The sequence below is a fragment of the Macaca mulatta genome, chromosome 12 (genome assembly GCF_049350105.2).
Source record: "Macaca mulatta isolate MMU2019108-1 chromosome 12, T2T-MMU8v2.0, whole genome shotgun sequence".
NCBI classification, from domain to species: Eukaryota; Metazoa; Chordata; class Mammalia; order Primates; family Cercopithecidae; genus Macaca; species Macaca mulatta.
The window spans coordinates 135,768,932-135,793,606 of NC_133417.1; the positions used below are offsets into that span (position 1 = coordinate 135,768,932).

Here is a 24,675-nt window from a genome sequence, read left to right on the forward strand (position 1 = left end):
GAGGCCCAGAAAATACAGTATCATCAATCCCAAGGTTTCTTTATGCTAGATTGAAGGAAAGATGCCTTTCCAACCTAATCTGGTCATAATTTGCTCAAAGGAAGAAGCATGCATGATTGAGTATCTGGAGGAGGTTTTCTCCCGGGTCTTGCAGGACCCAAATCAACACCCTATGATACCAGCCATGGGCACAGAATAATGGGCACAGACCTTTAGAAAGAAAGAGCATCCACTCTGCATCCCCGACTTCAGCAAACACGTTAGAACGATGCAGATCTAAACATACATCTGGAATGACTGGCTCTTGGTTTGGACACATCAATCAACACATAGATACATGCTTCCAAGGTTTGTTTCTTTTTTGAGATGGAGTCTCGCTGTGCCGCCCGGGCTGGAGTACAGTGGCGTGATCTCGGCTCACTGCAATCTCTGCCTCCCGGGTTCAAGCAATTCTCCTGCCTCAGCCTCCCGAGTAGCTGGGATTATAGGCACACACCACCATGCCCAGCTACTTTTTTTTTTTTTTTTAATTTTTAGTAGAGACAGTTTCGCCAGGCTGGTCTTGAACTCCTGACCTCAGCCTCAGAACTCAGCCTCAGAACTCCACCCACCTCAGCCTCTCAAAGTGTTGGGATTACAGGCGTGAGCCACCGCACCTGGCCCCAAGATATCTTTTAAGTCAATCCTGTGTGCTATCCTTAACAATACAACTCTTAGGCCTTGTGCCTTAATTTCTACAAATTCCTCTTGAATAGCCTTCATTGGGTTAGTTTTTAAGTCCTTGGTCATTTTCCTCACCATTTTCAGTACAAAACTTTCCAAGTTTACATATCTGACTGGTAGAGTCTACCATGAGGTCTGTCTTGAGACCTTATGTTGCTACTTTTTATCTCTAACTCTTTCCCAAAGAAAATTGTCAACACTTTAATTTATATATTTATCTCTGAGCATCAGTTTCCTCATCTGTAAAGTGAGGATAGTACTAGCGCCTATTTAATAGATTCTGTTGTAAAGATGAAGTCGGTTAATAGAGGCAAAGATCTAAGGATAGCTCCTGGCCTACAACAAGCACTGAATACATGTTCAACTTCTTTCTTGCTCTCCCCCTGTTGCTTGGGAAGCAGGTAAAATACTGTTTCAAATTTATTTGGAATGATTTGGAGATATTAATAGAGAAATATAGGATGCATCTCAGTTAAGCATCATGGTTGTAATCAAGTCTAGATCAGAGGTCAGCAAGCTATGACCTACAGGGCAAATCTATCCGGCTGACCGTAAATAAAGTTGTACTGGAACACAGCCACAGTCGCATCCTTTGATGCACTGATGACACAACTACAGAACTGAGTAGTCACAACAGAGGTTATGAACTGAAAAACCTTAACTACTTATTATCCGTCCCTTTACAAAAAAAGTTCCCAACTCCTGATCTAGGCATTTAATGTTTTTCTTTAAGTTCTAGACAGGATCCTGAAAAGTTGCATTTGAATGGTGGTTTTGTAAAACACTACTATTTGCAATGCAAAGAAATATTTATGTTGTGTTTCAACTTTCTCAGGAAGAAAAACCAACAATAGACCTTTGAAAAGAAGAAGAAAAAGAGGTAAAAAGAAATGATCAATATGTTTTTCATAATTAAACATTTAATATTTAATATTCTGTACTGTGAGCAATAAGTCAGTTTTCTTAATTTGCATATGGAGCTAGTACTGGAGACTTAACGTTGACCAGAAGTTCATTTTAATACCCTCAATACCTGCTTCAGTGGAACCAGATCCCCAGTGCCCCAGTCATGTGCTCATGCAGGGTTCCCCGAGCAATGTGCACTTTCTTTTTTATTGATTGCTTGATTAATACATAATAGATAAAAATACTTGGGGGTACGCATGATAATTTGATACTTTCATATAATCAAATCAGAGTTATTGGGATATCCATCACTTTAAATATTTACCTTTTTTGATGCCAGGAACATTCAGATTATTCTCTTTTAGCTATTTTGAGATGTATAATCAATTCATGTTAATTATAATCACCCTATTGATCTATTGAAAACACCAGGCTTTATTTCTTCTATCTAACGGTATATTTGAACCCTTCATCAATCTCTCTTTATCCCTCCTCTCTCAATGTGCAGTTTCTTCTAGAACCCTCTACACCAAGCTTCCCTTTTAGCAGCAGAGAAAGCTCAAGTGAAAGGGAAGTGAAGCAAAGCAGGTGCCCCATTAGGTGCCGCTCTGCCATCCTGCCCTCTATCCCCTCCGTCAATGCCTGGAATAGGGGAGATGAGACTAAAATTTGAGGGGTTTTTTTTTAACATAACGTCAAAGCAATAATATGAGTAGAAATCTCCCTTCAAAACATCAGGAGGAAAATCATTGTGTAATAGGTGGATATGACCAACCAGGTTGAAAGTTAAGATCCTACCACATGCCAGGCTGTTGTGTAGTATTTTAGAGGGTGGAGTGGAGGACAACAGTATCTACAGCTATCTAATGTGCCATGAAAGAAAGACTTTGAAATGTAACTGAATCATGGGGGAAATCCTTCCAATACATTTTAAATTATAAAAGAAAGCTCTCAAGACAGGTGGGGAGGAACAACGCACAGTTGTAAAATAAGATGGAATGGAAAAAAAAAATGCTTCCTTGCAGGTCCAAGAATTCCCAGAGATAAAAATATTAATTTTAAACAACCTGCACTTCCTGTGACCTGTGGTGACGTGAAGGGCACTCTATATAAGGAGCGATTCAAACAAGGTGAGTGTACTGGTCCATCTACGATTTTCAGCAGGAAAATATCCACACAGATAGCATACTGTTTAGTAGTAGACACCTGCTTTGAGGGTCTGCAAAACCAGCCTCAGGCTTGATGATTCGCTAGGAGCTTTCCTAGGACTTGGGACATCATCATATTTACAACTAGGGTTTATGAGTGAAGCATGCAAAACATACCCTAGGGAAAAGGCACTTGGGGTGAAGTTCAGAGACAACCAAAAGCAAGCTTCCAGGAGTCCTCTCCCCGTGGAGTCATGCAGGACTCATTTAATTATTGCAGCAACAAACTGTGACAACACATGTAAAATGTTGTCTACCAGGGAAACCAGCCTGAGTTTAGGAGTCCAGGGTTTTTACCAGTCACATAGGCGCCCTCTGCCTAGCACATACCAAAATTCCAGATTCCCAGAAGGAAAGTGGGTGTTCAGCATAAACCGTATCATTTGTGCAAACAGTTTAGGCACAGTGAGCCCTCTTCTTCGTTTACGTTTATAGATAAATGCAATTTATTTACATATGTCTGAAAATAATACATTAGGATAGGTGGTTCCCGGATTACACAACATTCCAACAAGATCTCTTTGGATAGGCTATCTCAAATTTATTCTTGTAAGAGAATATAAATAAATTGCATTTGTTTATAACCATAAATAAGAGGGATTTATCTTTAAAGGGCTTTATCTTTATGGATAAACAATATGTCTATCCATATTGTTTATTACAAACAGTTTAGCCCACAGTGAGTTCTGCAAATGATAGAACTCTCCTAAAATCCAAATTCCTAAATGCCAGTGGCCAACCTTGCATATAGACAATGGGCAACCTTGCATATAGGCCCTCTAAGGAAAGTCTCAGGCCCACTCTGTTAACTCTGTTTTGCACAACAATGACATTTTCACACTTTTAAAATTCATAAAACATTAGCCTATGAGGCCATCTCCCCTTTCCCCTATGTGAAAGGCCCACAAGACATCCAACTACCACCCACTACAAGGGCAAGCACCTTAATACTTGGGTGGAAAATGTACACATCTGAGAATCTCAGCACTAACTTTCACAGCCCCATTCCCATAACATCTGTACAGCCTGCTGCTAAATGATAAGATCACAAGGTTTAGAATCAGAAGACCTGCATTCAAGTTTCAGCTATACCAAGAGTGTCTGATTCATGTACAGCCAGGTGCTCGGTCTCTCTAACCTTGAACTTCCTTCTCTACAAAATCAGAACAATAATATAACTTGCCTCACTGTATTATTATGAGAAAAAATAAGATAACAGACATAAAACACTTTGCAAGTTACAGTTGTTAAATTACAGAACTAATGTTCTGTAATCTGTCATGACTGACACCTCCCCCACGACATAGTTCTTTGAGCACCAACAAATATAAATGCTTGCCCCATGACTATGTTGCATAAGGGTAATTTAACTTCTCCCACTATATAACATTTCCATAATTATTTTTAATACAAAATAGCCATGAGTTCAAAATGTGAAACATAATTGTCATTTGCTGGTTGAACAACATGGTACAAGACAAGGCAGACGTGGCTGTAGTAACAGCTTCCCCAGGGCCACCTGGGGACCCAAGAGCATGGCAGAGGGCTTTGTGCCTTCATCCACCTCTGAAATTCAGGCTGACTCTATATCAGGTCTCAGAGAGGGAAGAGAAGGAATTCTGCTCATTCTTTAGGGCCATCCTTTGCACCCACCTCCGACCTTTGGAGTATAGCAAAATACGTTGAAAAGGTAAATGTTGGTAGTAATATTTCTTCTCATTGCATGAAGGGCAAAGAAATGTACACACACGAAAGAGAGTCCCCTTCATCTCTCTTCCTTCAGGCGGGGTATGACACCCCTGATGTCTGACAGGAAAATTCAGACTCTACTGCTACGATCCTGAGCCCAAGTGGGAGACTCCAGACCCCAGCATGGCGGGGGCCAAGTTCGGGTGTTTTCACAGTTGGGGAGCTCACCTTGCCTTGGTCTTACAGGAATCTCAAAGAAGTGTATACAGAGTGAGGATGGAAGGTGGTTCACTCCCAGGGAATTCGAAATTGAAGGAGGCCGCGAAGCATCCAAAAACTGGAAGCTAAGTATACGCTGCGGTGGATACACCCTGAAGTTCCTGATGGAGGTATTCTAGTGACAAATGGCTGAAATCAAGGATTTAGCTGTCACGCTTCACTAACACCAAGCTTTAGCAGAATTTCTCAGTGTCCAGAAATTCATCATGACTTCCTCTTCCAAGGTCTCAATGCATACGTTATTACTAACATTCTCACCTGAACATTACGTTGGCTGGCTTATATTACAGCGTAATCCTCTAAGTACTTTATTTCTTACCCTTTTGAAGGTTGGACAGTAAATTGTGGCCTTGACTCTGCCACTAATAAACTGTGGAATTTGGTCACATGAAAGTAACTTAAGTTGGAGTAGAGGTCTTAAATGTGGGGGGGAGGTAAATGTTAAATACACACACACACATATATTTAACATATATATTTAACATATAGACATATATATATGTAGTTCCTGGATTACAAAACATTTCAACAAGATTTCTTTGGATAGGCCACCTCAAACTTATTCTTATAAGAGAATAGAAATAAATTGCATTTCAAAGTAACATTGCTTCTCATATCAACCCCTTGATGTTACAAAGCAGCGACAGGGTCTTTGCTGCAGATCAACGTGTGTCTTTCAACTCCAAATACAGTGCTTTCTGTTGCACACCCACAGACAGTCCTTCCTCATGCCACTCTGACAATTAAAAAAAAGATCTGCCAGGCACAGTGGCATATGTCTGTAGTCCCACTTACTCAGAAGACAGAGCCAGGAGGATCACTTGAGCCCAGGCGTTCTGGGCTGTAGTGTACTATGCCAGTCAGGTGTCCATGCTAAGTTCAGCATCAACATAGGGGATCACCAGAGTGCCTGAGGAGGTGTGAAACAGTCCAGGTTGGAAACAGAGCAGGTCAATACTTCCCTGCTGATCAGTAGTAGGATTGTGGCTGTGAGTAGGCACTGCACTGCACTCCAGCCTGAGCAACATAGTAAGACCCCATCTCTAAAAATAAATAAATAACTAATACACAAAGTAAAAGATCTTTGCTCAGCAAATACTTATTGAACCACATCTAAAGCTATGGAGGGTATACAAAGTGTGAGCCCCTTCCCAGAAGGAAGGCTGTGCCTTCATAATTACAGGCCTGGACAGGGTGTCAGTGTTCTCACAAGAGACACCTGCAGGAAGAGGTACAATCGTTCGGAGAAGAGAAAGTCATTTCTGGTTTTGAGGTTGAGGACCATTTTGTGGAACTCTTGCACTGAGGTAGGCCTAAAAAGACAAACAACTAGCAAAAATGTAGAATGGGGCATTCTACGTACAGAGAAAGGACAGCACGCAAATCTGTTCCACAGTGTGTCAAGAAATTGGGAGTAATGAGGTGGCTGCATTCTCTGGACTCATTGTAGAAGTCGTGAGGCCAGAGCAAGGCATTGAAATGCTTCCTTTAATCCCTGGAGAATCATGAAAAGTAATTTCCATGAAAACACCTTGAATTTGAGTTAATAGTGGGATATCCAGGTAGGAGTATTTGGAAGGCAGTCAGAAACACTAAGCTCACAAAATAAAAGCAAGAACCCATCAAATCATTCCTCTCTTTTCTTTTTTAGAAAGAATTTCTGCCAGAACCAACAAGCACAAGAAAAAAGGTGATGATCAAGTGACCTTCTGCCAATGTCTCATCTATTATGTTGTTGATTTTCTATCTCTGTCGCCTTGCAATCTTTAAATTGACCCATCATTGTAAATTTTGATTTTATAATACGATGCTTTTACAGTTGCTGCTTTCAAACATTATTCAATGTATAAGTCCAGGGCTCATTTGAGCATCAAAACATTTGAGATAGAGGTAGAAGCAATCCTCAGAAATAGATTAAGAGACAGAACTGAACTGTATGTGTTTTTTAGTAAAGGAGCTAAATGCCATACTTTTTCTTTTTTTTTAAGAGAGAGAGTCTCGTTCTGTCACCCAGGCTGGAGTGCAGTGGTGCGATCTAGGCTCACTGCAACCTTCACCTCCCTGGTTCCAGCAATTCTTGTGCCTCAGCCTCCCCAGTAGCTGGGACTACAGGCATGTGGCATGACGCCCGGCTATTTTTTTGTATTTTTAGTAGAAATGGGGTTCCACCATGTTGGCCAGGCTTGTCTCGTGACCTCATGTGATTTGCCCTCCTCAGCCTCCCAAAGTGCTGGGATTACAGGTATGAGCCACCATGCCCAGCGCCATACTTTCTTTAAATATAAAAGATAAGGCTGGCGTTGGAAGAATAAGCATGAGTTTGAAATGCACAAAACAATGTGCCTTTGCAACCTCAACATAAACGCTGGTTGTTTTTCACTGGTTTTTCTGGATTCTATATTTTAGAAATAAATATGAAGCAAAAGTTCCCCTAGAAACATCCCATGGTCACTACACATGATCTAATGGAAAATTCCCCCTAAAATGCATATATAGCCATATGTCACCCAGGGAAGCAAACAACAAAAAACATTCTCTTCTTTTCTTTTATCTTTTACTTCCACCACACACACACACAAACACACACACACACATGTACACACACACACGCACACACACACACACAAACACGCACACACACGCACGCACACACACGCACACACACAAACACACACACACACAAACACACACACACACACACACGCAGTTCTTCAGGTGAAAATTTCTGAGTGGGAGGCAGAGTGCCCTGTGAGGCTGCTGACCTGGAAAATCTTTTCCTTTGTGGAGACGCCCTTTGGCCCCAGCAAAGGGGCTGCGCAGACCTCACTTCCATCTGTGAAGGTGAATTCTCCCTCCATGGAGGTAGTATGTGCAGTTCACAGACCAGTGGTCTTCATGCTATGTGTATTGTAAGGAAAAATGATGAGATCACTGATGCCTTCCATGGCCTCTCCAAGGCTGGGTATAAGAGAGAACCTGGCAAAGGAAGGAGATGGAAGAACTTCAATTTTCATAAGCTCTGACATGAGTGACCTTGGATATTTCTGCCATACCAGGAAGTCACAATCTTTACAAAGCTGGCTCCTGGGGCCACCTGCTCCACTGGCTTTATGACTAGAGACTCGGTGACTAGGCTCTGTATCCACTGGGTTTTCTGGAGAAAGAGACATTATTTGATATAATTATTAAAACCAAACATGTCTGCCAGCTGCCAGACAGTCAAGGCTGATGCAATCTGGGCTAATCCATTGAGTTGGCCATCTCCCATGCCTTCATCACAGGCACCCTCTCTCCATTCCCTGAGGGCCCGCAGCTCTAGAGGTGCAATTGCCTCAGTTCTCAGAGGGTCCCCCCGGAGGGTCTATCTTCCTTCCTCTCTCCTTTGTTTCTAACACTTGTGTCACTCTCAGCACCGCGTGGTAAGTGCTACTGTTGCCAGCTTTCCTGCTGATAAGTTTTTTGTTCATCCTGCTGGCGATAGGTGAGATACTCCAGGATAATAAGATGTAAAAGTCCAAGCTAATCATTTACTGGCTGTGGAAGAGGGAGAAACCTCTTGTCCCAAGTGACAATTGTGTTCATTTGTTCATGCACTTATGTATCCATTCAACAAACAACTGTGGAACCACTGCAAAGCTCCAGGTGATAGGCCTTGACCAATGAAATAATGCAAAACAAAGGAGGCCAAAAGGATGAACCTGAAGGATTCTGTCAACTTCATTGTCTTACCTGCGTGAATAACTAATGGGATGGAGTGGGAGATTCTAGGCCACTAAGATACTATACTTTACCTTAGCCAAAAGGCCTAGATTGCTTCTGGCAGGTGGTAATATGGCCACCTCTTCTATCATTGTGCCTTTGATCACACTGAGTGGTTTGTCTAAGGCCTCTCTGCCCTGAGCTACAGGTAAAAGCTGAAGCAGGCATTGTTTCATCCCACAGATACCCTAGGTCAAAGCAAGCTCTCAAGATTCAGGAGAAAGTGGAGAGGTGCTTACCTTCAGGAGAAGAGCTACAGTACTGGGGATCTTGGAGGCATTTTGTCTTCAAAGATGTGTTCCTGGAGAGCCGCAGAAAGGGGGGGAAGTTCTTCCTGGGACACCTGCATGGCGTCCAGGACTCTGGGCCCTGTGGTCACTGGGAGCTGTGGAGGAAGAGTCAGCCGATTCCCTTTGCAGCCTCTCTGGATGGAATGACACTTCCTTTTTTTCTTTTTTTTTTTTCTTTCTTTTTTTTTTTTTTTTTAACAGAGTCTAGCTCTGTCACCAGACTAGAGTGCAGTGGTGCAATCTCAGCTCACTGCAACTTCTGCCTCCTGGATTCAAGCGATTCTCCTCTCGATTCTCCTCCCTCAGCCTCCCAAGTAGCTGGGACTACTGGCGCGCACCACCACACCCAGCTAATTTTTGTATTTTTAGTAGAGACGGGGTTTCACCATGTTGGCCAGGATGGACTCGATCTCTTGACCTTGTGATCTGCCCTCCTCAGCCTCCCAAAATGCTGGGATTACAGGCGTGAGCCACTGCACCTGGACACTTCCAAATGTAGACACACATGCCTGCAGGCCCCTTGAAGTAGGAGGACCAACAGAGTTGCTCCAGCTCAGTCGCCCTGAATGGCTTCACGAAGGCCTGCCTGGGGTGTGAGAGCCAGGAGACTGCACTTGCATTGGGCCAAACTGTCACTGACACATAATTTAGTGCTTTTTTATTCTTCAGTTAGATGTGCAGGCCCATGAAAGCAGACATGAAACAAAAGAAGGGCTGTGGCATGAATCTCTTAAAAATAAAGAAGTCTGTTCGAATGGGGGGTTAATGAAAAATCACACTCAATATTATACCAATCTTTCTGTTTTTTTCAACAGAGAATACTGGAGTCTCACAACAATACCTTAGTTGACCCTTGTGTAAGTATAAATTTCCAACTATGACCCCAAAATAGGTCAAGTCTTTCTCCAGGCACACTATGTCATGACTGCCTTTCCCCGAATCATGCTCAGTCTCAGTTGGAGTATGTTGCTGTGTGTGATGAGCAGATGCAAGCCAGGTACCTGGGTCTGGGATTGGGTATCTCAGTGCAAAAGCATCCTTTTTTTTTTTTCAGTAGAAATCTTCAAATTTCCTCATTTCCCTTAGAAAGTGAGTACGGGAGACTGAGCTCTAGATCACCGAGATCTCCAGAGACAAGAACTTGAAGTAGTAATGGGCAGGGCTGGCCTGCTGATTAGGGAGAAGCATCAAATGTCAGAAAATAAAAGCATTTTCAAGTAGGTGGCATGAATGGACAGGAAAATCCCGAATATCCATTCCAAGGTGCAGACAGAGCTCACTCAGCCAGAAGGAACAGGCTGAGCCAAGCTGGCGAGTTCGAGGTGTGGACTCTGTCATTAGTTCTGCAGAGGAACACACACAGGAAAAGTGAGTCTCTTATGAAGCCCCTATTGCCCGTCTTGAGGGAGGTTTAGGCTCAGTGTGCTGAGCTGGTTAGGACAAAAACCATCACCACTTGGCAAATGATGAGGCATGCTTACTCTCATTTCTTGACTGGTGCTCAGTGATGTACAAACTTGATTCCACGGGCTCCATTATCAACCAAAATCAAGGCTGTTTAGGAATAAATAAATTCCTTTGAGACAAGATCTTGCTGTGTCACCCAGGCTGGAATGCAGTGACACAATCACAGCTCACTGCAGCCTCAACCTGCTGGGCTTAAGTGAACCTCCCACCTCAGCTTCCCAAATAGCCAGGACTACAGGTGCATGCCACCACGTCGGCTAATTTTTTAAATTTGTTGTAGAGCCAGGGTCTCACTATGTTGCCCAGGCTTGTCTTCAACTCCTGAGCTCAAGTGAACCTCCCAGCTCCCAACCCAAGTGATCCTCTCAGCCTCCCAAAGTGCTAGGATTACAGGCATGAGCCACAGTGCTGGCCAGGAAAAAATAATTTGGTAATGATTTATTGAAAGCCAAATGTGAGCAGTGACTCAATAAAACACACCAACAAAGTTGGGAGTGTTTGGAGTTTTTTACAAATTGAAACGCCTTTTTTTTTTTTTTTTTTTAGATGGAGTCTCGCTCCATTGCCCAGGCTGGAGTCCAGTGGCACAATCTTGGCTCACTGCAACCTCCACCTGCTGGGTTCAGGCAATCCTCCTGCCTCAGCCTCCCAAGTAGCTGGGACTACAGGTGTGAGCCACCATGCCTGGCTAATTTTCTATATTTTTAGTAGAGACAGCATTTCACCATGCTGGCCAGGCTGGTCTTGAACTCCTGACCTTGTGATCTACCTACCTCAGACTCCCAAAGTGCTGGCATTACAGGCATGAGCCACCACACCAGTCACAAGTTGAAATGCTTTTATAGCAGAGGTCCCCAAACTTTTTGGTGCCAGGGACCAATTTCGTGGAAGACAGTTTTTCCACGGACCAGGATGGGGTTGGGGACAAGGTGATTTGAGGATGTTTCAAGCACATTAAATTTATCCTGCCCTTTATTTCTATTATTATCACATTGTAATAGATAATGAAATAATGAAATAATTATACACCTCACCATCAAGTAGAATCAGTGGGAACCCTGAGCTTGTTTTTCTGCAACTAAACGTTCCCATCTAGGGGCGATGGGAGACAGGGACAGATCATCAGGCATTAGATTCTCAAAAGAAGCACACAACCTAGATCCCTTGCATGTGGAGTTTATGATAGGGTTTGTGCTCCTATGAGAATTTAATGCTGCTGCTGATCTGACAGGAGGCGGAGCTCAGGCAGCAATGCGAGCAATGGGGAGCTGCTGTAAATACAGATGAAGCATCACTCACTCACCCACCACTAACCTTCTGCTGTGTGGCCCATTTCCTTAAAGGCCATGGATTGGTACGAGTCCTTACCCCAGGAGCTGGAAACCCCTGTTTTGTAGAAGAGGTTAGGAGAAGGGAGAGGGACTCCTCACACCAGAGCTTTCCTTTCTCATTGAAGGGTACAATACAGAAGTTACAATTATTGGATATAGATCGCAACATACAGGCTTAAATGTCTCCATGTAAGACCATCAGTAAAACTCTAAGATTCAGAAATAAGTCAGTGTCCTTTTCAGCGTCACTGGGTTATGCATTAATCACTGTGTCAACAGTTTGAGAGACTCATGATAAGATTCAGGGACAAGATTTCACCATGAATCACAAGACCTTCCTAAGGTGGGCTAATTGGAAAGCCTGTTTACTTTTAAACTAAACTGCCAAATGTGACCTGTAGATTATCACATTCCCCTTTTGATTAAAAAAAAAAAATCTTCCCATGGAAGCACTGCTGATCAATCTGCTAGGTTAGGGGGATAGATGTTCTTCATTCCTTGTCAATGGGAAGGCTTATTCCAGGGAGTCATGTCCCTCGGTGGGGGAAAAAAACCTTGTTACTGCAGCCAGGCCAGTTTGCTGACAACATGAGGTAGGTCATAACACAAGGCTACATGCTATTCTCCCGAATGATAAATCGTCTCACTGGGAAATCAGTATTTTGGCCTTAGCCGTTGATCTAAAGCAAGCAGAAATGCAAATCATGAGTGACTTAATAGCCAAGAAAATAAACTATGTTTATTATTGGGTTGGCACAAAAAAAGAAGTTGCAGTTTTTACCACCAGAAGTAATGGTGAAAACCGCAATTACTTTTTTGCACCAACCTAATATTATAATCACAACAACTTGAAAACCGCAATAGAATAAAGAAATTAGTCCTAAGAGTAACCAAACGAACAAGTCATCAACTTATAGTTGCTGTTGCTTGCTGAATCATCTCTAGTCTTCAGAATTTCATAATTTTACTTTTCTTGGAAGAAGTAAAACAATGAGAGATTCATAGCATCAGTAATTTGAATAGTAGAAATATAATGCACACAAAAATTAAAATCAAAAAGAGAATTTGTATACTAGAGTGGGGGGGAAAAAACCCTATTCCATTAGGGAGCCAACTAAGAAAGAAAATTAAATCCAGGTTCTGCTTTAGAGACTTACTATAGCCAGGAAATAATTAAGTCCAAATTGCAAGTAAATAGTAATTTTTGAAACTCAAAAACAATGGTCCGGACTAGAATCTAGTAACAACTACGCTATAATTTTCTTCTGAAAGATAATTTTTCTCTCTTCAATCTCCCTTTTCGGCCAAAGAAAAATCATAGGTCAATTTTATTTGCAATATAAGTTTTAGCCTTGTTGTGTTTGACCTGATTATTTATGTAAAAGGCAGCAGGAATAGTGATTGTCCATATAGGCTCCTTTTTTTATTACACATTTTAGATTAGACTTTTTTTTTTTTTGAGATGGAGTCGTGCTCCATCACCCAGGCTAGAGTGCAGTGGCACAATCTTTGCTCACTGCAAGCTCCGCGTCCTGGGTTCACGCCATTCTCCTGCCTCAGCCTCCCGAGTAGCTGGGACTACAGGCGCCGCCACCACTCCCAGCTAATTTTTTTTGTAGTTTTAGTAGAGACGGGGTTTCACTGTGTTAGCCAGGATGGTCTCATTCTCCTGACCTCATGATCCACCCGCCTCAGCCTCCCAAAGTGCTAGGATTACAGGTGTGAGCCACCGCACCCAGCCTAGATTAAACTTTTAAAAGCTTCTCCAGGATAGAAAGCCAAGTCAAGGATTTATCATCAGATCGTGCCTCTACTACTTGTAATAATTGGGTAAATTCCTCCTTTCTTGAAGTCCTCCAAATACCTCAAAGTTTCTGGGCCTGTCAGGAAGGGACATTACTTAACACGAGGTCAAAACACCTACAAGGGATTGCAGTACATTGAGCTCCATAGAGACAGTGCTGGGGCAAGTGAGAGCTGGACAGGCACTGGGCGACTCTGTACCTTGCTGAGGAAAAATAACTAAACATGGGCAAAGGAGATCCTAAGAAGCTGGGAGGCGAAATGTCATCATATGCATTTTTTGTGCAAACTTGTCAGGAGGAGCATGAGAAGAAGAACCCAGATGCTTCCGTCGACTTCTCAGAATTTGTTAAGAAGTGCTCAGAGATGTGGAAGACCATTTTTGCTAAAGAGAGAGGAAAATTTGAAGATATGGCAAAGGCGGACAAGGCCCGTTATGAAAGAGAAATGAAAACCTGTATCCCTCCTAAAGGGGAGAAAAAAAAGTTCAAGGATCCCAGTGCACCCAGGCGTCCTCCTTTGGCCTTTTTCATGTTCTGCTCTAAGAATCGCCCAAAAATCAAAGGAGAACATCCTGGCCTGTCCATTGATGATGTTGTGAAGAAACTAGCAGAGATGTGGAATAACACTGCTGTAGCTGACAAGCAGTTTTATAAAAAGGTGGCTGCGAAGCTGAAGGAAAAATACAAAAAGGATATTGCTGCATATCGAGCTAAAGGAAAGCCTAATTCAGCAAAAAACGGAGTTGTCAAGGCTGAGAAAAGCAAGAAAAAGAAGGAAGAGGAAGAAGATGAAGATGAAGAAGAAGATGATGATGAATAAGTTGGTTCTAGCGCAATTTTTTTCTTATCTACAAAGCATTTAAGCCACCTGTACACAACTCACTCCCTTTAAAGAAAAAAACTTAAATGCAAGACTGTGTAACATTTGTTTTTAAACTGTACGCTGTCTTTTTTTGTATAGTTAACCACTACCGAATGTGTCTTTAGAGAGCCCTGTCCTGGTGGTATTTTCAATAGCCGCTAACCTTGCCTGATACAGTATGGGGGCTGTAAATTGGCATGGAAATTTAAAGCAGATTCTTGTTAGTGCACAGCACAAATTAGTTTTATATGAGGATGGTAGTTTTTTCATCTTCAGTTGTCTCTGATGCACTTATATAAAATAATTGCTGTTCTGTTAACTGAATACCACGCTGTAATTGAAAAAAAAAACAAAAACAAAAAAAAACAGTTGCAGCTGTTTTGTTGACATTCTGAATGCTTCTAAGTAAATAAAATTTTTTTTAAAACTCTATGAGGGAACTGTGTAGACAAGGTATCAGGTCGGTCTTCTTCCATGTCTATTGGTTCTACAAAGCCAATCTCAATCCCTCAAAACAATGGTGTCATACTTGAAAATACGACACCCTAGTCAAAGCCTTGGTAAAATAATCAGTGTTTCCAATCTGTCCTGTTACAAAATAAACAGATTATTATTGAATTTGTGCAAATAACCATTGCCATAAGAATGTTTTCTTGAGTACTCAAAAACGTAGTAAAGACAATACAGGAATTATCTTAATAAAAATAAGTTTTGGGCCAGGCGCGGTGGCTAACACCTGTAATCCCAGCACTGTGGGAGGCCAAGGCAGGCGGATCACCTGAAGTCAGAAATTTGAGACTAGTCTGGTCAACATGGTGAAACTCTCTCTACTAAAAATACACAAAAAATTAACCAGGCATGGTGGCATGTGCCCGTAGTCTCAGATACTCGGGAGGATGAAGCAGGAGAATCGCTTGAGCCCAGAAGGCAGAGGTTACAGTGAGCCAAGACTGCACCACTGTACTCTAGCCTGGGCAACAGAGTGAGACTCCATCTCAAAAAAAAAAAAAAAGTTTTAAAAAGAAAGAGATTTTAGAATTAAAAATCAGTATCTCTTTTAATTTTATTGAAAGCAAAGCAATATTTTAAGCAAATCTTGTTCTAACATAGGGGACCAAATTTTTTGTTTTTTATCAGTGTAGTTTTAATATCAAATCTCAATCTTTAGAAAGACTTATAATTTCCTTTTCATTGTAGCTAACTTGATCATATACAAAATTTATTTCATAGGGTTTCTTTTCACAAACCTTATTATGACTTAGACTGTTTATGAAATGCTTGGACTTTTTGCTTTTGTCTGTACTTTCTTAAATAACTAGACATTTTACTTTAGAACAAAATATTTACCATACAAGACTTTTTTCTCATGTAAAATTATTCTCTTTTAACCTATCTTACCAAAAATATTCATAAATTTTTTCATTTTTCTCTCTCCTTCTTACTGGTTCCTTTCTATATTGCTCATTACTTTAAAACAACCTTAAATAACCCCTGAATTAAACACAATTACTTTTTCTCAGAAAGAACATATTTTTATGCCTTCTTATAATTTTCTGTCATTAAAAACACATCTTACTTTTTTGACACATTTTAAATGTAGAATTATATATATTAATTAGAATGCTTAAACTTTCAGTAACTTTAAATTTTATTGAAAACCTAGGAAACAAGAAATCTTGAATTGTCTGTCACATGACAGTATCTTACAAATGAGAACTCTTTTATAATTTTTAGAAACATTTTCTCTTAACAAAAACATTTTTTATCTTAATTGGAATTGACCTAGATGTTTAATAAGCATCTATTTTTGAGTTTTATTTAGCAAAACTTTAAGATTTTAAATTACATTAAAAGTTTATATATGTTTATCCCATTTACATTTACTTTATTTTTAACAGTTTACCTAGATTACTTATGAAAACTGATATATTAGACAAAGCTAGTCATCATTTCAAGTTATTTTCCTGTCAACCAATTTTATAGCCTGTGAATATCAGATGTTCACTTAAGAAAGAACCTTAAAGTTAAATATATGAGTATTTTGCTGATAACTCAGAAGATAGTTGTTTTTATTAAAGCAAAAATATTTAATCAGTCATACTTATCAAAAGATTTATTCAAGTCATGTGAACTTAGATATTTGGGACTACTAATTCCTGAGCATTAATGTATTTATAAGTCAATCTGGTACTACATAGAGATTTTATAGCTCTGCTTTTAAAATTCTGGTCATGAATCAGGTAAATTTCACTAGTTTAAAAGGAGGGTTGAATTAAATTGTGCCTTTCAAAATGGTACAAGTTAAAGTTATCTGTCCTGCATGACCGAAGCCCTTACTGAGTGTAGCAAATTTGTATCTTAAAGCACAGAGAAAGAATTTAATCCTTCCATAAGGCTAATGAAGTTTTACATCTCCAAGGGACTGTGAAGTCCAGCAGGGCATTTAAAGGGTATTATCTGATATCGGATAAAGGGTTTAATTGGGTTTACTTGCACTTTAATGGGGGTGGTTGAATACGTTTTACCAATGTCAGCAGGAGATTGGGAGCATAAATGATCCAGCAAAACTTGCAATAACTCATCAGTGTCATTCGTCAGTCTTGGGTCAGAAAAAAATGTTGGTGATAATTGTGATCATTTTGTTTCATTTTCATTCTTTAGTTGTTCTGTTTGCTCCTTCTGTTCCAAATGTAAATACGTTTTCCCCCTTTTGAGAGAAGGAAATGTGTGTATTGTGACATTGCAAAAATCTCTACCTAAGAGACAGATGGGAGCCAAGAGGACAAGTAGAAAGGAATAAATTCATTTAAGGAAGAATATGAAGGCACAGGGGTAGAAGGAGGAGAAGCAATTGGAATGAAAGGGAGAAAGCTTTTGAAGTCTTTTTCAAATCAGAAATAGTGTGAGATAGCCTTTTGCTTATCTCTTCAATGAAGGCCATTTTTTTCCCCCAGGATTTCTTTTAGGAGCATCTCACTGCTTTTGGAAGTAAGTCAATTTGTCTGGTTCTAAAACCAGCTTTTTCCAATTGTGCATGGCAATACATCAGCTTAGGCATTTTCAAAAGATCCCCATTTTGGCCAGTGCTGCTTATGACCATCCTGGGTTACATGGGTCCACTTATCTAAGTACTTGCAAGAAGAAGGACCCTAAGTGTTGCATATCAAATCAGCTGGTGCTGTTTCCCATCTTGGTTGTTTTGAATGAAACAAGTAATATAGTGGATCAAGTGTGGTGGTTTTGAATTTTTGTTCCCCAAAATTTCACTCAATAGGCTGAAAAGATTCTCTTACATGTCTCTGATTCCAGAGTCACCTCCAAAGAAATTTCAGGGTATTCATGGGCAAGAGATAATCAGTTTTTATGAAGCCTGCCAGCTGAGCAAAAAGTTAACAGTGTGGGGATTTTCCTATGAGACTGCTCCATGTTGTGGGGGTATGCCCTGACACCTCTGCTGTTTTGGGTTTCCTAAAAACCACTTGGTTGTAGACAGAGAAGGTTTCTTTTTTTTTTTTTTTTGAGACGGAGTCTTGCTCTGTGCCCCAGGCTGGAGTGCAGTGGCGCGATCTCGGCTGACTGCAAGCTCCGCCCCCCCGGGTTCACGCCATTCTCCTGCCTCAGCCTCCCGAGTAGCTGGGACTACAGGCGCCTGCCACCTCGCCCGGCTAATTTTCTTGTATTTTTAGTAGAGACGGGGTTTCACCGTGTTAGCCAGGATGGTCTCGATCTCCTGACCTCGTGATCCGCCCGTCTCGGCCTCCCAAAGTGCTAGGATTACAGGCTTGAGCCACCGCGCCCGGCCCAGAGAAGGTTTCTTAACTTCAGAGCAAGAGTGCCCTCCCTCATGCACTCAAAAAGGAGAAAGCTAAGGAAAGGTTGTCCCATTCAAAACCTTGAGAGAAACAATTCACAGAGCTCCTATTTTATGCTACCCTAGGATTCAACAAAAACTCCTGTCTAGTCAAGGAGAAAACCAGCTTCAAAAAACCAGAACTTCCACCACGATGAGAAGTTCATTTATTTTGGGAGGAACTCGTCTGCAACACCCAGCCAGGGCATCCAAGTTCAGGAACACAATGTGTTATGTGTTCATTACCAGTACCTGCACAAAGGTTGGAAGCCACTCTATGTGGTCCAGGGAGGTCACTCCAAAATTCTGCCAACTACACTAGAATGTTGACCAAAATTAAGCCTGTTGAGAAAGGAAGAATTTGAAAATGGTTTATTGAAAGCCAAATGTGAGGATCAATCCAAGAAAACACACCAACAAAGTTGAGAGTGTTCCAGAGTCTGTTACAAGTTGGAATGATTTTATAGGTAGAGTCAGGAGAAGGAAGAGGGACTCCTCACACCAGAATTGTCCTTTCTCATTGAAGGATACAATAAAGAGGTTACAATCGTTGGATACAGATTGTAACATACAGGCTCAAATGTCTTCATGCAAGACAATCAGTAAAATTTTATGATTCCGAAATAAGTCAGCACCCTTTTCAGGGTCAGTGGGGTATGCATTAATCAGTGTGTCAACAACTTGAGGATCTCATCATGAGATTCAGGAACAGGATTTCACCATGAATCACAAGACCTTCCCAAGGTAGGTTCATTTGGAAGCCTGTTTACTTTTAAATTAAACTGTCAAAAGTGGCCTGTAGGTTTTCACTATCCTTTCTCTGCTTGCCATGTGGATGCAGAGAAAAGGGGGTCAGCCATACTTGAAACTTAACCAATTGTCCTATAGAACTGATGTTTATAGTTTCTTTTGAATAAACGTGAAACTTGACCCCCCCGTTTTGAAACCTCAGAAAGTTTCATTTGTCTTATCTGAGGTCCTTTCTCAGGAAACCAACCATCAGGCCTCTCAAACTGTATCAAGGAACTGAAATACACCAGGTCACCACATCTGGACAATGCAACCCAGATAACTCACCCCCAATGGCTGCCTAACTGACTACCTGCTTCTTGTTGACATACTCCTCTTCTTTACCCCTAATTCCTGCTTTGCTGCATGTAGTTATATTTCTTCCCTATAAACCCCTAATTTTAGTCAGTTACAGAGATGGATATGAGACTGATCTCCCATCTCCTCAGCTGCAGCACCTGATTAAAGCCTTCTTCCTTGGCAATACTTGTTGTCTCAGTGATTGGCTTTCTGTGCAGTGAGCAGCTGGACATGGATCAGGGTGTTTCAACAACAGATTTTGGTTTCCTGACAGTAAACATGTTGTTTGTGGCTTGGCTGCCATGGGCCACAAGTCTCAGAGGCCCTCCTAAGCAGCTGCCCACCCAGTTTTGACCGGAGGTGAGTTTTGGATTCTCTCTGGCCCTGCTGCTATGTGCCCAAACCACATTCCTGATTGCCTAGGAAGAATAGCCTTTGAAATTCTACATCTGCCTCTGGATAGATGAGTGTCCTTTGTGGGCCCAGACAGCAATATCTGCTCTTCTCTACTGGGGAACATTTTAAAGGAATTTCCATTTGCAGGTTGAAAAATCCCAAATGACTGAGAAAGGGAAGCATCCTGACTGTTTTGATATGGACTTTCTTGATGGCTTGTTTGTAATTGTGTGTGTGTTCCAGCAACTGAGTGTTCATTGCAGGTACCAGAGAGTGGGATTGGCTCCTCTTGATTTGGGAAATTCCAAAGGAATTTCTGTTTGCAGCTTGAAAAAGCCCAATCAATGCAGAGAGGAAAACACCCTGACTACTTTAGTTGGGACAGTCTTGGGGTTTGTTTGTTGTGGCAGCAGATGGATCATTGTGTTTTGGTGATTGTGTGTGTGTCAATATAGTCATGGTAAATTAGATTTTGATAAACTGATATTCTTTCATAATACTGTTTTCCCCAATATTCTTCGGAATCTGGAGTTTATTCCTAAATGAGAAAGTGGGATGGAGTTCCATGTAACCAGGCTTTTAAGCTGCTATTCTAAGCAGAGTTGGTCCTGCTTAGTGTGTGATGTTCTCCTTTAGTGCTTTTTGGCCCCAGTGTTCTATTTTTTTTTTTTTTTTTTTTTTTTGAAACAGAGTCTCACACTGTCACCCAGGCTGGAGTGCAGTGGTATGATCTCAGCTAACTGAAACCTCTGCCTCCCAGGATCGAGCTATTCTCCCTCCTCAGCCTCCCGAGTAGCTGGGACTACAGGCACACACCACCACGCCCAGCTAACTTTTGTATTTTTTTTTTGAGGCGGAGTCTCGCTCTGTCACCCAGGCTGGAGTGCAGTGGCACCATCTCGGCTCACTGCAAGCTCCGCCTCCCGGGTTCACGCCATTCTCCTGCTTCAGCCTACTGAGTAGCTGGGACTACAGGCGCCTGCCACCACTCCCGGTTAATTTTTTGTATTTTTTTTTTTTAGTAGAGATGGAGTTTCACCATGTTAGCCACGATGGTCTCGATCTCTTGACCTCGTGATCTGCCCACCTCAGCCTCCCAAAGTGCTGGGATTACAAGCATGAGCCACTGGCACCCAGCCCCGGTGTTCTACTTTTTAAAAAAAATTTTTTTTACTTTATTTTTTTGAGACAGTCTCACCCTGTTGCCCAGGTTGGAGAGCAGTGGTGCCATTTCGGCTCACTGCAACCTCCACCTCCTGGGTTCAAGGGAGTCTCCTGCCTCAGCCTCCCAAGTAGCTGGGATTACAGGCACCCGCCACCATGCCCAGCTAATTTTTGTATTTTTAGCAGAGACAGAGTTTCGTCATGTTGCCCAAGCTGGTCTCAAACTCCCAACTTCAAATGATCCACCTGCCTCAGCCTCCCAAAATGCTGGCCCCAGTGTTTCTTTGGAGTCTGGGGAGATTTGGACTTTAAAAATCAAACTGCCATGAAAACTGCTTCACCCAAAATTTTGGTTCACAGCTTTCACTGGATAACCTATCAGGGCAAAGTTTAGCTATGTGAACATGCTTGTAGACTGGTGAGTTTGTATTGCTATCTCACGGCTATAATTCTGAAGTAAAAGCAACTAGATCTTTGTTTGTGTGTATACATGTTTAGATGTGTTTATGTATATGTACCTTTGTTATGTTATATATTATGCCAGCAAATTGGCTTATTGAAAAAAAGTGCTGGCCAGACATGGTGACTCACGCCTATAATCCCAGCACTTTGGAAGGCCAAGGCGGGTGGATCACTTGAGTTTAGACATTCGAGACCAGCCTGGGCAACATGGTGAAACTCAATCTCTATAAAATAAATAAATAAATAAACAAACACAAAAGAATATTCATTAATTAAGTTCAAAGTTTTTTTCAAGTTCATATGACTTAAGAAAATCTTTAATAAACAATCTGGCTTTACAATTATTGGTAAAATAGGCCAGATGTGGTTGCTCACACCTGTTATCCCAGCACTTTGGGAGGCCAAGGCAGGCGGATCACCTGAGGTCAGAAGTTTGAGACCAGCCTGGCCAACATGGAGAAAGCTTGTCTCTATTAAAAATTTAAAAATCAGCTACGCATGGTGGCAGGTGCCTGTAATCCCAGCTACTCGGGAGGCTGAGTCAGGAGAATCACTTGAATCTGGGTGGTGGAGGTTGCAGTGAGCTGAGATCATGCCATTGCAATGTAGTCTGAGTGACATGAGTGAGACTCCACCTCAAAAAATAATTATCAGTAAAATAAAAATAGATATGTCTTCAGAATTGTCAGCATATATTTCTGTCTGGGTTTTATGTTTGTCTCTGCTAGATATTTTGAGGTGACAGAGTTTGGCACAGAAGGTTATAAAACTATAAACCAGTGAGTATGGTCACTCATGCCTGTAATCCCAACACTTTGACAGGCTGAGGCGTGTGGATCACCTGAGGTCAGGATTTTGAGACCAGCCTGACCAACATGGTGAAACCCTGTCTCTACTAAAAATACCAAAAAAGAAAATTAGCTGGGCATGGTGGCAGGTGCCTATAATCCCAGCAACTCAGGAGGCTGGGGCAGGAGAATCACTTGAACCTGGGGGGCAGAGGTTGCAGTTAGCAAAGATCACACCATTACACTTCAGCCTGGGCAACAAGAGTGAGATTCCATCTCAAAAAAAAAAAAGGATAAACCCAGCCAAAACAAAATGATCTTTCTTTTAATAAGCAAGACTAATTTAATGTTGTTGATTTAATGAAAACAGTTGAATCTTCTGAGTTATTGGTGAAAATACCCATGTAGTTAAAGTTCTTACTTAGGTAAACATTTGATATTCACAGGTTATAAAATGGTTAACAAGGAAATGATGCATAAATAATCTCAGAAACTACTAAAAATAAATAAAATATAAATGGGTAAGTGCTATAGATAAAGTTTTTGTGTAATTTAAAATCTTAAAGTCATTTTGGATGCTCATTGGATGTCTGGTAATTTCCAATTAAAAAAAGGTTATGATATGGGGAAACATGTTTCTAAAAATTATGGAATGTTTCTCATCTATAAAATGCTAGTATCTGATAGAAAACTCAGGATTTCTTGCTTCCTAGGTTTTCACTAAAATTTAACATTACTAAAATAGTTAATATGTAATTCTCTATACGAAATGTGCCAAAGAAGATGTGTTTTTATTGAGAAAAAGAATAATTTTGTCTAATTCAGAGGTTATCTGAAGGTTACTTCAAATTATGGGCTTGAAAAGATTATTTATGAAACAAGGTAAAAAGGAACCAGTAAGTAGAGGAGAGAGATGTAAAGAGAGTTATGGATATCAAGATGTAATTTGGGTAAGGAAGGTTACAAAGAAAAGATAATAATTTTGTATGAAAAAGGATCTTGTATGTTAAATTTTTGTCCTAAAGTAAAATGACTTGTTATTTTTTTAAAAGAAAGAAAAAGAAAATTTAGGACAAAACAGACAGTTCAAGCACATCATAGATGGTCTGTGTAAGCCATAGGTAGTTTTTTTCCATTTCTCTGTGTGTCTGTCTTCATGATCATACAGAAAAAAACAGTAAGTTGAAAAAGTTTACATAATAAAATATTATTTAAAACCTGATAGAAAATTGGAGAAACTTGACTAATTAACATTGCTCATAGTTAAAGCTCTTAGTCTTGATGAAGGTGAATTAGTAAATTAAGAAGTGTTGTGAAGAAATACATTGGCACTCCAAGATGGCCAAATAGGAACAGCTCTGGTCTGGAGCTCCCAGCAAGATTGAAGCAGAAGATGGGTAATTCCTGCATTTCCAACTGAGGTACCTGGTTCATCTTATTGGGACTGGTTGAACACTGGGTGCAGACCACAGAGGGTGAGCTGAAGCAGGGTGGGGTGTCCCCTCACCCGGGAAGCACAAGGGGTTGGGGGATTTCCCTTTCCTAGCCAAGGGAAGCCGTGACAGACTATCAGTCTGGTTAACGGTATACTGGAGAAACAGCATGCTCCTGACCAAATACAGTGTTTTTCCCAAAGTCTTAGCAACTGGCAGACCAGGAGATACACTCCCATGCCTGACTTGGCAGGACCCATGCCCACAGAGCCTTGTTCAGTGCTTGCGCAGCAGTCTGAGATCAACCTGCGATGCTGCAGATTGGAGGGGGGAGGGGCGTCCACCATTGCTGAGGCTTGAGCAGCTCACAATGTAAACAAAGGCATGGAAGCACGAACTTGGCGGAGCCCACCACAGCTCAGCAAGGCCTACTGCCTCTATACATTCCACCTCTGGGGGCAGGGCATAGTAGAACAAAAGGCAGCAGACAGCTTCTGCAGACTTAAACATCCCTGTCTGTCAACCCTGAAGAGAGCAGTGGTTCCCTCAGCAAGACGTTCAAGCTCTGAGAATGGAGCATCCTCAAGCAGGTCCCTGACCCCCGTGTAGCCTGACTGGGAAACACCTCCCAGTAGGGGCTCACAGACACTTCAAACAGGCGGGTGCCCTTCTGGGATGAATCTTCCAGAGGAAGGATCAGGCAGTAATATTTGCTGTTCTGCAGCCTCTGCTGGTGATACCCAGGCAAACAGCATCTGGAGTGGACCTCCAGCAAACTCCAACAGACCTGCATCTGAAGGGTCTGATCGTTAGAAGGAAAACTAACAAACAGAAAAAAAATAGCAACAACAGCAAAAAGGGCATCCACACCAAAACCCCATCTGTAGGTCACCAACATCAAAGACCAAAGGTAGATAAAACCACAAAGATGGGGAGAAACCAGAGCAGAAAAGCTGAAAATTCCAAAAAATAGAGTGCCTCTTCTCCTCCAAAGGATTGCAGCTCCTTGCCAGCAAGGAAACAAAACTGGAAGGAGAATGAGTTTGATGAGTTGACAAAAGTAGGCTTCAGAAGGTCAGTAATAACAAACTTCTCCAAGCTAAAGGAGCATGTTCTAACCCAATGCAAGGAAGCTAAAAACTTTGAAAAAAGGTTAGATGAATGGCTAACTAGA

At 41.4% G+C, this 24,675-nt stretch overlaps 1 protein-coding gene across 49 annotated transcripts in view; it reads left to right on the forward strand.

Moving 5' to 3' along the window:
- SP100 (SP100 nuclear antigen) overlaps positions 1 to 24,675 on the forward strand; it is a 129,079-nt gene that overhangs the window by 85,651 nt on the left and 18,753 nt on the right. For 35 of the 49 annotated variants that reach the window (XM_077957817.1, XM_077957835.1, XM_077957845.1 and 32 more), the window contains 5 exons: positions 1,559 to 1,603; positions 2,655 to 2,759; positions 4,773 to 4,915; positions 6,457 to 6,495; positions 9,670 to 9,711. In XM_077957817.1, coding sequence (XP_077813943.1) covers positions 1,559 to 1,603; positions 2,655 to 2,759; positions 4,773 to 4,915; positions 6,457 to 6,495; positions 9,670 to 9,711 — 374 coding nt within the window. Of the gene's footprint in view, positions 1 to 1,558; positions 1,604 to 2,654; positions 2,760 to 4,772; positions 4,916 to 6,456; positions 6,496 to 9,669; positions 9,712 to 13,752; positions 14,951 to 24,675 lie in introns of those variants that run through there. The other 14 variants (XM_015111305.3, XM_077957815.1, XM_001112681.5 and 11 more) reach the window with 1 other exon arrangement.